We start from the raw sequence: 13,625 nt of genomic DNA on the forward strand, positions 1-13,625 counted from the left end.
TGCATGCCGAGCCCTGCCCAGCTGGCATCAGCAAAGGTCTCTGGCCAATGTTCCCCCTAATCTTTTCCATCCACGTGCAGAATACGTGTTTATGTGCACCAAGGCACATGCCAACGTGCACCACCAATGGAAACAAAAGACCTAGTGGTGGGCGCTCTGCTACTCGCCTGGGCAGCACAAGTGCCCAACTTCCCCTGGTCTCGAGGTGGGGCGAGGGCATCCCGCACAAGGCATCCCTAGCAGGATGGGGACCTACAATCATGCGAACAGGTCTGCAGGCAAGTCACATGCAATGTGCCTCACAGAGCTCAGCCACGCACCCGAGAACAACTGCCGTATCGAGGCCTATCTTCCGCCTCGCTTCTGGGGACAAGAGCTTTTGTCGAACTTGGAATCCAAGTCCTTTTCCCTCCCTTCTCCGCAGCATTTGCGCCCCTGGGGCGTGGGCTTTGCCACGACCCAAGGGCAGGGAGCGGGGGAGATTCATCGTGGGGGATTCCCTAGTTACAATATTGGCAGCATATCCCTGCCCTGGGGCCGCCTCTGGCCAGCTGTGGGAGACAGAAGAGAGATGAAGCCGATTTCCTGAGCTAGAATTGATTGCGCTGGAGGGGAGCTTGCCGCGGGCCCCACGTGTGATGAGCTCCTCCCAGTCCGGGGGGCATCACCCCGTAAATGAAGCCTCAGAACAAGCCGGGGGAGGGGAGGAGATGGACGTGTGACAAATGTGACAGAATGACCCAAATGTACACAGGACATCGAGCTATTGAGCACTGCTCTGAATGCTGGAGCCTGTGTCTGGCCACACACGTGCTAGAACAGAGGTTGGGATTCTTACAAGGAGACATAGGGGATCTGGCACCGGGGGCATCTGTACGATTGTTCCTCTGCCTTGACGGTCGCTTCCATTCTTCACTAGCACAGAGCAACGAGTGTTGTTTTTCCTTTTTCAGTCAGTGATTTTAGTACAAGTTAGCAGAGTCGGGGATTTGCTTGTATAATGGGGAGGGAGGGTTTAAACTCCAGCCCCCTGGCCCGATTTCAGATTTGCTTCCTTTTATTCCGACTCTCTAAATTTCCCCCCATCTGGAAAAAAATCCCCTTCCCTCGTCCTAAGGATTATTACGTATCGGGACGGCCACGTTCCAGGGGCAGAGGAAGGAGCTGTATATTCTACATACCTGCAAGTGCCTGAACACTCCACGGCTGACCCATCCACCACCACCCTGACCGGTAGCGCCTTCACACCCTGGTCACAGCCCAGAACCCCACGCTGCGAGGTGCTGCACAAACACCAGATAAACAGAGGGCCGCCCCCCCTCAGGGCATACAGCCCACAAAAGGAATGAATCTGCCCCCCCTCCCCCCCCCCCCCCACACACGGTAAAGATGGCTGAAGCTCTTTGGGGGCCTGTGGGTAGGCATAAACATAAGCCTGCCCGCATCCAAAGGACCCTTTCCCAGCCTACAGGGAGGATTCTGGGGGCCTGCTGGCACCATATACCATAAGCTATTGCCCATAAAGTAACTGAAATTGACGGAGCAGATGAAGGCAAATGGCCACCCAGTGCCTCCTGGCCAGACCAAGGCACACAGCAGCCCTCATTTAAGCCTCCATGGCGTCACTTATGCCATCAGCACAGAGCAGGGCGACCGGCTTGATCCAAGTCCTGTTGAAGTCAGTGGGAACCGGCTCAGACGCCAAAGGAAGAGCTGTGGGGTCCGTCCCCACCGCCTATTAAAGCAGCCAGACAGTGCCTACGAAGGGTACGTCTACACTGCCGCTGGGAGCGCACTTCCGGCCTCCAGTAGACAGACACGCACTAGCTCGGCTCAAACTCGTGTGCTAGAAATAGCCGCCCAGCCAGCAGTGGGGAGCTAGCCTAGCCGCCTGAATACACACTCCGCCTCCACCCATGCTGCCCACCCGCCCACTCCACCCCCCGCTATACTGCAGCTTTTAGCACACTGGAGCTAGCATGGTTGTCTACCCCAGCTTGGAGGCACATTCCCAGCTGCAGGACAAACATGCTCTAAAGCTTCACTAAAGCCCTGGTGAGGTATCTTTCTCCCATCTTACCAGTGATCCTCTTGAGTCAGGAGATAGTCATGGAGCTAATGCCCTACACAGCTGATGTGCAGGGTACCACTGGTCAGCGCAAACAGTCCGCTCTGCAATCAGCTCACTCTCCCCATACCACCCAAGGTTTGGCCTTATACAGTGGGAAGAAGAGGGCCTGGATAGGAGAAGGCGGGATAGGATCCAGCACATGCAACTGGACCAAACCCGGTACTCATCCAGTTGTAGGATCTAATCCCGGTTCCTCAAATCCATTCCTTCTGCCAGTAGGACTCAGCAGAATGCACAGAACTAGCTGGAAACCACCCTTCCTAAAAAAAAATGTATAGTGCAGTATTCACAAGGATGGTGTGAAACAGGCACAGCAGCCGGATTGGCATTTGGAACTGTTATTGTGGCAGAATACTGTCGGGTTCTTAATAACCCCAAAGCTATAACAGCAACCCGGATTTGGCCCCAGCCTTGTGATTTGGGACAAACAAGCTTTTACAAAAACCAGAGCAGGATTTGAAACATGTCGGTGATTTCTTAACAGTCCTAAGGAAATGATACTTTCAAAACAAGCAAACCTCCTTCTGCATCACACACAGAAAACTCGAAAGCAAAATAGAGAATACTTCCCCGATTTTCTCTGTTTCAGCCTCAGCTCTGCCAATCCACATGTTTATCTTTGAAAGTACAAGACAGCTCCATTAAAAAGCAATGGGATCCATCACAAGCTTAGTTAAACATGGAAATAAGGGTATGTCTATATAGCGACATTATTTCAAAATAACTAGCTTTATTTCAAAACAACTTAGCCCACATCTACACAGCCAGCAGTTATTTCAAAATAATGTCAAAATACTGTCAAGCTGGAGGACTTTTTACTCTAACTCCTGTAACCTTCATTGTGCAAGGAGTAAGGCAAATCAGAGGAAGAGGGCTCTATTTCCAAATAAGTGCTGTGTAGATGCTCCCAATTTTGAAATAAGATATGCAATTGACATAGCTCAATTTGAGTAGCTTATTTCCAGTTAAATCCTGCTGTGTAAAGGTGCCCCAAGTGTATGGCAGGATCAGGGCCTTCAGAGCAGGCAGTGTCTTTTTACACTTCTGTACAAGGTTGAGGTCTCTGTGCGCTGCTACATTACAAATGATTCATTTTCCAAAGTCCATATTGGAAGCACAAAAAACCCAGCATAAACAGTGAAAGCCAAAATGGACTTTAAAGTATGTACTTTGCAATAATCGAAGGCGTGGTTAGCAGCCAACATCAGGAAAAGCATTTGTAAGTGTGGAGTGGTTGGGGTTTAAAAAGAAAATAACCCCACACACAATAGCATCTTTCAAAATCCTGCTGGTCTCCCAACTATATAAAGGATTTCAGTGTCCAGAATGAGGAAATGAAATACAGAGCTGGGCCAGAATCAGTTACACAATGAGAAGCAGGTAGCGCAGGGCCCGGTTGTTAAACTATTTTGCAAGAAGCTCTAAACAGACTCTTCCGCCCGTTGCACGCATGCTGCAAAGCGCCTTTTCTCTAAGACAAATCGCTCCTGATTTTAGGAAAGATGGCAAAAAAAGGTCAATGGGGGGGGGGGGGCACACAAGGCAGAAGACACAGATCCAAGCTGCCTCCTACAGTAACAATACCTACCACCAAACAAAAGGTAAAAGCCCTTAATTCCCAATCGACAGGGAGAGAACCCCACCAGGACACCCTCCTCCCCATCTCCTCCTCCACTGCTGCTGGAGCCCCTCACTCACCTCTTCCAGCGCCGCCACCGCCCCCCGGCACTTCTGCATTTTGGAAGAGAAGGTAGAAGCAGCCGGAGAGTTCAGATCTTCAGAAGTCACAGCCAGGAACTCCGAGACGCTGATCTGCTCAGGCATGTTGAGGGATGTGGCCCCGAGACCGGGGGTGACTGGAAACTCACCCAAGGGTAAAGGGAACAGGAGAGAAGAACCGAGGGGCAGAAAAGGGGGAAAGGGCGGGTGGAGAGACAGCCCTGCAGCACTTTGGTCAATTTCACATCCCAGCTGTGGTTCTCTGCGCGCGGCGCAATTGACCAGAGACGCCCAGGAGCTCTCTTGTAAGTTTCTTTCTCCTGCTGCCTCCCTCCCTCCCTCCCTGCAGAGGCTTTCATGGCAATCACGTGGGGATATTGTTACACAGCCAATGCATATATGCCTGCAAGCTCGGATTTTTGGCTAAGAGCCTGTTAAAGGCAAAGTGCATCCAATTCCCCCCTATCTCCCCAAGCAAAGCCAAGTGAGGCTGCTGTTGCCACTGGTGCCTGGAGTGTTTGTGGCTCTTATCTTCCCTTGTCCTGTCTTGTATAGGTGTCTGGGTTTACATGCACTCCCCACCTATGTAAGGATGTTGCTTGCCTCTAAGCCTCTGTTAATGATCTGTCATTAACATCCTTGTGTGCAGCAGAATCTTCATTTTCCCCTGCTCTTCCTGTAGGAAGAGGCCAGACTGGTTTCAAATGTCTCTCTTCCACCCTGCACCAAGATCCCTTAGCTTTGGAGCTCAACTGATGTGAAGCAGATAAAATTGGGTGAGAGGCCAGGAGGAGTAACCCAGGATCAAGATGAAAGAATCCAAACTCCAGAGAGAAATCCCTTTAGACTCCTCCCCTCAAAGACAGACCATATGACAACTTTTCTGAGTGTGGGAAAAGAAACAGCACAGGCCAGGTGCTAAAGAGGCTATCCTGGACTTCGCCTCTTCTTATGTTGGGTATAGTAGGGCTGAGGGCTTAGTCACTGATACAGGAGAGATTGTTGCCAGCTCCTGGAGTAATTTGTGGTGCTTCAATAGCATAGCATTAGGCTTTCTCTAAGGCTCTTTTCCACATGTTATTGTTTATTTGTATTAGAAGAGTGCCCAGAGAGTCCAGCTGTAATCAGCATTCCATCATGCAAGGGGCTGTCTATATACATAGGCACAAAGCCTTATTTCGACACATGCTTTCCTTGCACACTGAGTAGTCCCACAGAGGGTAACAAGAGTACAGTAGAACCTCAGAGGTACAACCACCAGAGTTACAAACCAATCGGTCAACCAGATGCCCCGTTTGGAACCAGAAGTTGGCCACCATGCAGCAGAGACCAGCAAAACCAAATACAGTACAGCACAGTGTTAAATAAAAAGGGCAGGGGGAGAGTTTTAAAAAAAAACAAGATGTGTCAAAGCAACAAAACCGTTTCTGTGCTTGTTTCCACTGAGATTACGATGGTTTAAACGCAGCAGTTTTCTCTTGCTCAGTAGCATTTCAAAGCTGTATTAAAGTTCCATTCTAAACTTTTGAAAGAGCAACCACAATTGGCCAGGGTAGGTAGGAATGGTGTTCCTAGCCTCTGTTTCTCTGGACGTGGCTGACAGGGGAGGGCTCACATGAGGATTACCTGTTGTGTTCCCTCCCTCTACGGCAGTGGTTCCCAAACTTTTCAGCATAATGCCCCCTTTTTGATTGTTGAGAAAGCCTCACGCCCCCCCCCCCTCCTCCCCAGCAACAAAAATTGTTGAGCAAAAAAAAGAGGAACTGACCGGAAAACAAAAATAGCAGCAAAACTTGGGGAGGAGGGAGTTTCTCGGGGGGATGGATCACCTTGCGCCCCCCCTGGAATTTCTTCATGTCCCCCCAGTTTGGGAACCCATGCTCTAGGGCATCTGGCATTGGCCACTGTTGGCAGACAGGATGCTGGGCAGGATGGACCGTTGGTCTGACCCCGTATGGCCGTTCTTAAGGTCTTAATGCTTTGTTCAGAATTACAACCAACCTCCAGTCCCCAGGGTGCTTGTAACTGGGAGGTTCTGCTGTGCCCACTGTGAGAAAACGTGATGCGTGTGCATAAGCCTGTGCATGCATGGCATCCCAGTGAGAGAGTCTCTGCCCCAAAGAGAAGGTGGGGGGGGGAGATGTGAAGCACATAGCAAGGCACAGATCACGTGACTTCCCCAAGCCCCACAGAGCACGTGGAAGAGCCACGAGTTGAACCTAGGGCCTTTATGTTGCAGGCCCAAGCCTTAACCACCAGCTGCTCCTTCCTCTCCTTGGCCTCTGATAAACAATGACTTTCTGCTCGGCTCTGTACGCAGCCATGCTCTTCCCCCAGCTCAGAGTCTAAATCAAATACAGATGGTAGAGGGTTATAGGATACACGCTGAAGGCCCAACGCGAAGGCAGCTTTTTATGACTGGGCTGTGTGTTTTAATGCTGTTTGTACAGAGTCACGGGAGGAATGCGATTGAAGGAGGGGTTGGGCTGATAAAAGCAGGGATTGCTTGGGATATAAAAAGAGGAGGGGGGCCCCGACCACAAGGGGCAGCATGAGACAAGTGTGAAGACAATAGCCAGGAGAAAGGAGCAATACATTGAAGGGCCTTGCTATCTAGGGAAACTGACCATAGAAGCACCCTCTGTGGATGCCCTGATTCTGGAATAATTAGCACTTTAAATTCACACCCTAACTTATTCCAGAATAACTTCTTTATGTGGCTAAGCCCTTATAAAGGAAGCTCAGTATCATTATCCCCACTGAAATAGAGGGGAAACTGAGGCACGGAGCACCTCCCTCTCACAATCACACAGTAAGTCAGTGGCAGAGCCAGCACTAGACCCCAAGTCTGGTGAGTCCTAGTCAATGTTCCCTCTAATTGTTTTCATCCACATGTGGAATTAATTTTGTTGCGTGCACCCAGGCATGTGCAGATGTGCACCATCAGTAGAAACACCTGAAGTTGGTTGTGGGCACTGTGAGCACTGTGCTAATAAGCTGGGCAGCACATGAATGACCCCAGTCCTCTGCTCTGGTCATGATGCTTTTATTAAACAGTCACTATGTCACCTGCATTCTTATAAACAGGTTGATTAGTTTCTAAAGGATTTCAGTGGAAACAAAAGGGCAGGAGGGCCCAGATCCAAAGCTATTTCGACAACTAACTTCCACTGAGCCTCAATCGCTTCGGCCAGGAGTGGGAAACCTTATTTGGGTCGGGGGCCACTGACCCGCAGAAAAAAAATCCATCAGGAGCTGCACACAAGTGAGAAACAAAACAAACAAAAAGCCCCACTCCTCACCAGCGTGGGCTTCCCAAAGCTGGGGGGAGCCCTGAGCCTCGGGCCAGATCCAGGCAAGCCGGGGGCTGCATCCAGCCTCAGGTCTTACACTCCCCACCCCTGCCTTAGGCCAAGGTCAATAGGAGGCACCTCTCTATGCAAGCCCCAGTGTCTCAACATAGATCCTCACTGCAGACTCTGGCCCAAGATGTGGAGTCACATAGTGGAGGGAGCAGCTCTGGTTCAAGAAGGACCAGCTGCTCCACCTGCACAGTTTCAAGACTCTTTAGCCTTCGGTCTTGCACGTCTCCTTGACCACAGAGATGGGCCTGGAGGGGGCCAGCCTTGACAGCTCCCATAACAATACTTTGCACTGCCCCAATGTGAGCAGCTGCTGAGTTGGGGAAGGGATACGGCCCCACATCAATACTTCAGGAATACAGAACATTGCAAAGATGCAGCTGACTCTGGAGTGGAGCATGACAATGATTTAACAGCCTGCTACCCAGCCATTTGGGTCAGGCAATGGAGAAGAGAAACTGCAGTGGGGAAATCAAGGTCTCAAGATGTAATTACTTATGTTGGTTTCATCTGAGACACCAGGGATAACCCTCGCTTACTCCCAGGGAAAGTTCCAGGAGATATCGGTTGCCCATGAATGGACAGGCCCTTTGTATTATAATGGGAGCCACAGTTATTGGCACTGTTTAAAAAAAATCATTTGGACCCCACATCCCTCCCCCCGCACACACTGTCAGAAAACCTGGGGTGGGGGAACATATTGTTTAGGAAGTGTAAAATTGATAGAACTCGGCTCCAAAGACTTATGGATTGTGGCAGCAGCAAGCCCAGTGCCAGTGGTAGGCTATAGGGCCCCGCTGACCTCTGCTTTCCGGTAGTTCCCGTCTGTGCTCAGCCTCCTGAGAGGAAGCAGTGATGTTCTGGTGCATGAGAAAGGTGCAGGATCCAAGCCCAGGCCTGGGAGCTAGGAAGCCCTGAGTGCGAAATCAGCTCAGCTCCCGTCTGCCTGCAGTCCCTCCTCTGGCGCTGGGGCAGTAAAGAGATGAGGAGCTGGTTGAGCTACATGTGCATAAGAACGGCCACACTGGGTCAGACCAAAGGTCCATCCAGCCCAGTATCCTGTCTGCCGACAGTGGCCAATGCCAGGTGTCCAGAGGGAGTGAATCGAACAGGTAACGATCAAGCGATCTCTCTCCTGCCATCCATCTCCACCCTCTGACAAACACAGGGACACCGTTCCTTACCCATCCTGGCTAATAGCCACTAATGGACTTAACCTCCATGAATGTACCTAGTTCTCTTTTAAACCCTGTTATCGTCCCAGCCTTCACACCCTCCTCAGGCAAGGAGTTCCACCGTCGCCCTCTGCTGGAGAGAAGCAAGACCACTTACGCTTGCATCCAAGACCAGGCAGGGGAGTAAGGAATCCACTTTTGTTCGCACAGCAGCGCTGTCTGGTTCCGGAGCTGGAGGATGGGAGTTCTTACCCCACTGCTGCCTGGAAGTGCCATGCGGTCTGCATAGCCTGTGTCGGGTGGAGGAATAACTGGGCTTAAACAGCGTCTCTCGGCCCTTTGCTGTGACTTTTTGCTCGTTTCAGGGCCACCTCGGCGGAGGGAGATGCTGCAGGGGCAGCATCACAAAGCAAACAGGTTGTGGATCCTGATCAGCAGCCCAGCAATGTTGGTGGGGGGAGGGGGAAAGAGCAGACGACCAAATTCAGCCCTAGGGTCACCCCCCTTGAAGCCAATGGCCTTGCACGAAGGATGGACTTGCCCTAGTCCCACCTACATGCTTCTAAAGTCAGGTCAGTCCTGGAGATTTATGTGGCAGGATCAAGTGCATGAATTGAGGGGGCCCTGTGCACCCAGACCATCCCAGAAACTAATCTGGAGCAAATGAGCCCCCATCCCTTAATAAAAAGAACCACATGCAAGCAAGACAGAGCCAGGCAGAGCATCCTTCTTCTGTCCTTCATCTTGGCTTCCAGCCTGGTGGCATTAACTAGCAGTGGCTTCCCCCCACCTGAGCTGAGGAGCTAAGGGGGAAGGAGGACGCACAGTGTCCGGGAATGGTTTGACAGGATGAGAGGCTGAGGGAGCTGTTCCGTGTGCTCCTCTCACTCCGCAGAGCCAAGGAGCGAGAGCTCTGCCATTTGTTAACAAACCAAACATCCCCGATGCAGGCCACAGGAGAACCGGGCTCCCTGCCAGCAAACTCCATGGGGGGTTAAGGGGGGGGACAGCATCCGCAGCAGATCCTGCTGAATCACTTTCTAGCTGCCCTGGCAGTGGTCCATTGCTTTCTTGCCCTGACTCACCGGCTTTCTGGGAAGGGACCAGGGGATGCAAAGAGTTGTGAAATGGGGTGGCCGTAATCAGCAGGCCGTAATCTGTCCCAAGCCCAGGTGGCTCGTCCTCCCTCTTGAAATGACCGGGCTTCAGCTCGCTGCTCCAGCCAGCCCAACAGGCAGATCTGAGCCAAGCAGACTTGGGGGGGGAATGTTTATGCAGCAAGAAGCTGACTGGGGCCGGCTTCCGCCTTCCCTGCGGTCTCACTGCTTTCCCCAAGCACGTCTGTGTTTGAAGAGGAGGTTTTGCTCCCTCTTCTGCTTCCCTTGCACAAGCGCTTTCAACGCTCCCTCGCACCCGCCCCCATCCTCTCCTCTGTCCCCTGCTTGCTCATCCTGCAGCTCTAACGATTTGTGTTACAGTGGCACAGGGCAGCATCACCGTCACGGCGCCTCCTGCTGGTAGTGCTGGGGATTAGCTCATCAGAAGGGCACCTCCCTCTGCCTGGTGTATCCCCCATCGCACCGCACTGTTTCAGGTCAGATCCCTGACCCATGTCACTCTCAGACCACAGCATCCTCTTCAGGACACAGCCCTCCACCATTGCCCCTTCCAGGGGTTGACCAGCAGCCTGTGTCTCCACACTCTAGAATCCTCCCCTCCCAGGGAACCCCCGAGTCCCCTACACCCACCTGGCCTCAGCAACCCATTGCCAGGCTTCATCTAGCCCCGGCCTGGGGTCCAACTGCCATCTGGAACGGCCACTCAGCATCAGCAAGGGGGTGTGGACCAGCTGCCTCTTTCTAGCCCGGCTATCTCCCTTCAGCCCTAGTACATTCAGGCCTTGCCTCAGTCCCTGCAGCTTGGGAGTGAGGTCAGGCCAGAAATCCCCAGCCCAAGGAAGCCTCCAGATTCCCTGGCAGCCAGGTCCCTCCTAGTCCCCACCTAGAGCAAGAGCAAGTCTTCCCTTCTCCTGCCAGGAGCTCTTCTTTATATAGCCCCCAGCTGGGCCCTAATCAGCAATAACCCCTCAGCTGGGGCTTCCCTCTCAGCCCTCGCTCAGGGCTGGGTTTTTGCCCTGAAAGGGCCAGTGCAGGGTAGACGCCTGGTCACATATGGCAATGCCCAGAAATCCCAGCCGAAAACAGGGTCCCATTGGGCCAGGCCCTGCACACGCCCAAGAGACAGTCTCTGCCCTCGGAGACCTTCTGCCAGGTGTTGGTGGCAGCAAAAAATGGTTGGATTGAATTTTCTAAGTGTTCCTTCTAGGGAAGTAAAGGAAGAACCAGTTAACTGATTACCTGGTAAGCCTGTTTACGGGCCTGCTTACTGGGGTAACTGGTTAACCGGCACCCAGCCTGGGCCACTGCACCATGGGCATGGAGCTGCTCCAGTGGCCCCCTGCCCATGGCACGATGCAGCAGGCCGGTTAACTAGTTAAACATCTAGTTTAACCCATTAACATTTTAAATGGTAGTTTACATCCCTAATTCCTTCAGAAAACTTAAACCCCAGGGCTACGTCTACACTGGCATGATTTTCCGAAAATGCTTTTAACGGAAAACTTTTCTGTTAAAAGCATTTTCGGAAAAGCACGTCTAGATTGGCAGGATGCTTTTCCGCAAAAGCACTTTTTGCAGAAAAGCGTCCGTGGCCAATCTAGACGTGGTTTTCTGTAAAAAAGCCCCGATTGCCAATGATTTGTGCAAGAGGGCTTTTGCCTGAACGGGAGCAGCACAGTATTTCCGCAAGAAGCACTGACAATCTTACATGAGATCGTCAGTGTTCTTGCGGAAATTCAAACGGCCAGTGTAGACAGCTGGCAAGTTTCTCCGCAAAATCACAGCCCAGCACTTGCCCCACCCAGAAACCTTCCTATATACACGATAGCAGTTTTCAAGTACCTAAAAGGGTTTTACAAGGAGGAGGGAGAAAAATTGTTCTCCTTGGCCTCTGAAGATAGGACAAGAAGCAATGGGCTTGAATTGCAGCAAGGGAGGTTTAGGTTGGACATTAGGAAAAAGTTCCTAACTGTCAGGGTGGTTAAACACTGGAATAAATTGCCTGGGAGGTAGTGGAATCTCCATCTCTGGAGATATTTAAGAGCAGGTTAGATAAATATCTAGACGGAGAAGATGGTGCTTGGTCCTGCCGTGAGGCCAAGGGACTGGACATGACCTCTCGAGGTCCCTTCCAGTTCTAGTGTTCTATGATTAGGCGCCCTGGGCCAGCAATATGTCCCAACTCACTAGGTGGGTTAAAAACAAAGAACTGTCTGATGGGGGTAGAAAGGACACAGGATCCCTTTGGGGAAGCCAGCAATTAATAAATGAACAACACCTATTAGGTAAGAGTGTCCCCCATCAGCTCCCCACTCATGGTTTGGTGCCCAGGATGGGGTGGCTAATGTTTCCTCTAATATTTTCCCCATTCATATGCAGAATAAATTTTGTTGTGTGCACGAAGGCATGTGCAGATGTGCACCACCAGGAGAAACGCAGGCTGCTGGCTGTGGATGCTGCTCCAAGGTAGCAGCTGGCATTTCAGCAGAGTGGCATTTGAGTGTCTCCTGGGCATTTGAGCGCTTGGCTTACAGGGCTCACTGGCACTGTCAGTTCAGCCTCCAGCTGTGACCAGAAATGCTGCCTGGGCTGCTTCCTGGCACCGCGGGCATGATTTCAGCTGTATTTGCCCACAACGGTGACTCTCCGCTAAGCTCCTCCTGCTTCTCCCAGCTGTAGCCCGAGCCACCTGAGATCACCTGCCTGAGCTCTGCCTCCAGCTTCAGAGCCAGCTGCTACCTTGGAGCTCCTACTGCCCAGTCTCTGGCGCAACCCAGAACCCCTGTCCCTAGGGAGACCCTCCTGGAAAGTGATCCAGCCCCACTCCCCTCTCTCTACTCATGCTTTGGCTAGGCACTGCCGCACATTTGGGCTGGACCATGCTGCCTCTTGGGGTGACCCCTCTCCCCAGGCACAGTCAGTGCAGTTCTCTTGTCCTGTCATCCTCAAGGACGGACAATAGCTTTGTGTGGCCCCCCCAGACTCGGCACTTAACCCTCTTCTGAGCCAAGAGTCCCTTTCTGCCACCTAACAAATGCAAATGACGCCTGGCCCAGTCACGCATTCCCCTTGCTTGCCAACAGAGGGCAGCAGAGAGCACCCTCCCCAGTGGCGCCTCTGCCCATTCTCAAGCTGGCTGGGATGACTGAGTCAGGGTTGGCCCTGATTGTAGCAGGGGGCTGAACTCGATGGCTCCAGAGGTTTTTCCAGCCCCAGGAGTCTGTGATTTTCTGCCCGGCCCCGGCTTCCTGAGAATCATTCGAGAGTCGACATCATTCACCCAGGGCTGCCTGGCCATTCCCACTGGAGGAGGGGCAGGGGCTGGGGCAGACTAAGCAGGGGCCAGAACTTCCAAGCCTTCCACCACAAAATCACAACTCTTCTCTTCCCTGTTCCTTCCACCTCTGGGGAGCCCCTAGACATCCTTTCCCCTGCCGGGATTCCTGGCTGGTCACAGCTCCATGGGCCTGCACGCCCGCGGCGAGCTGTAACATCCTGCACCATGCACCCTGCCCTGCCACATGGAACAAAAGGAACAGGACAATGCCAGGGGATCCGTGGGGCCTGTCAAGGAGAGGGGAGGGTGTCTGGCTTCTGGGACCGCCAGGGAGTTGCTGGAACAAAGGCCCCTGGGGTATCCACAGCCACTCCCCAGCCCTGGAGAGTTCTGGGTTAGATATAGCCTGTGGAGTATTAGGGCCACTGCAGATCCTGACGGCTTCCCCTTTAAGAGCAGAATGAATCCCCCCGCAGAGCATGGTCTCCTCCCACTGTTGACCACTGGGCAGGTCCCCAGCCCCTGGCGCATCTGCTGCCTCTCTCCTGCCTGGAGATGACTAACACTGTCTTGTTTATAGGACCCACTGTAATGGCTTTTCATTGGCAGCACTACCGCCTGTGTTTATTCCTTGGGGTGTGAAATACGCCTGCCCTTGCATCTGCTGCTCCCCCCTGCTCTCAGCTTTCTCGCCCTTGCAACTTCCAAGCCCCTGCATGCGGAGCCCAAGCCCTCCAGAACCACTGGACGGATGCCACGGGACTTCGGATCAGGCCCTTGGAGAGCAAAGGGCCCCAAGTCTGAACAACCCTTCCCCGAGCGCTTGGTGCTGCACAGAGAGGA

The 13,625-nt window shown here is 52.5% G+C and overlaps 1 protein-coding gene across 1 annotated transcript in view; it reads right to left on the bottom strand.

Annotated features, from left to right (window-relative positions):
- ASAP3 (ArfGAP with SH3 domain, ankyrin repeat and PH domain 3) overlaps positions 1-4,202 on the bottom strand; it is a 70,453-nt gene extending 66,251 nt beyond the window's left edge. Inside the window, exon 1 of the mRNA XM_075908668.2 lies at positions 3,830-4,202. Coding sequence (XP_075764783.2) covers positions 3,830-3,955 — 126 coding nt within the window. The 5' untranslated portion in view covers positions 3,956-4,202. The remainder of the gene's footprint in view (positions 1-3,829) is intronic.
- Between the last annotated feature and the right edge of the window lie 9,423 nt (positions 4,203-13,625).

The sequence above is a fragment of the Pelodiscus sinensis genome, chromosome 26 (assembly GCF_052426305.1).
Source record: "Pelodiscus sinensis isolate ZL-2025 chromosome 26, ASM5242630v1, whole genome shotgun sequence".
Taxonomy (NCBI): Eukaryota; Metazoa; Chordata; order Testudines; family Trionychidae; genus Pelodiscus; species Pelodiscus sinensis.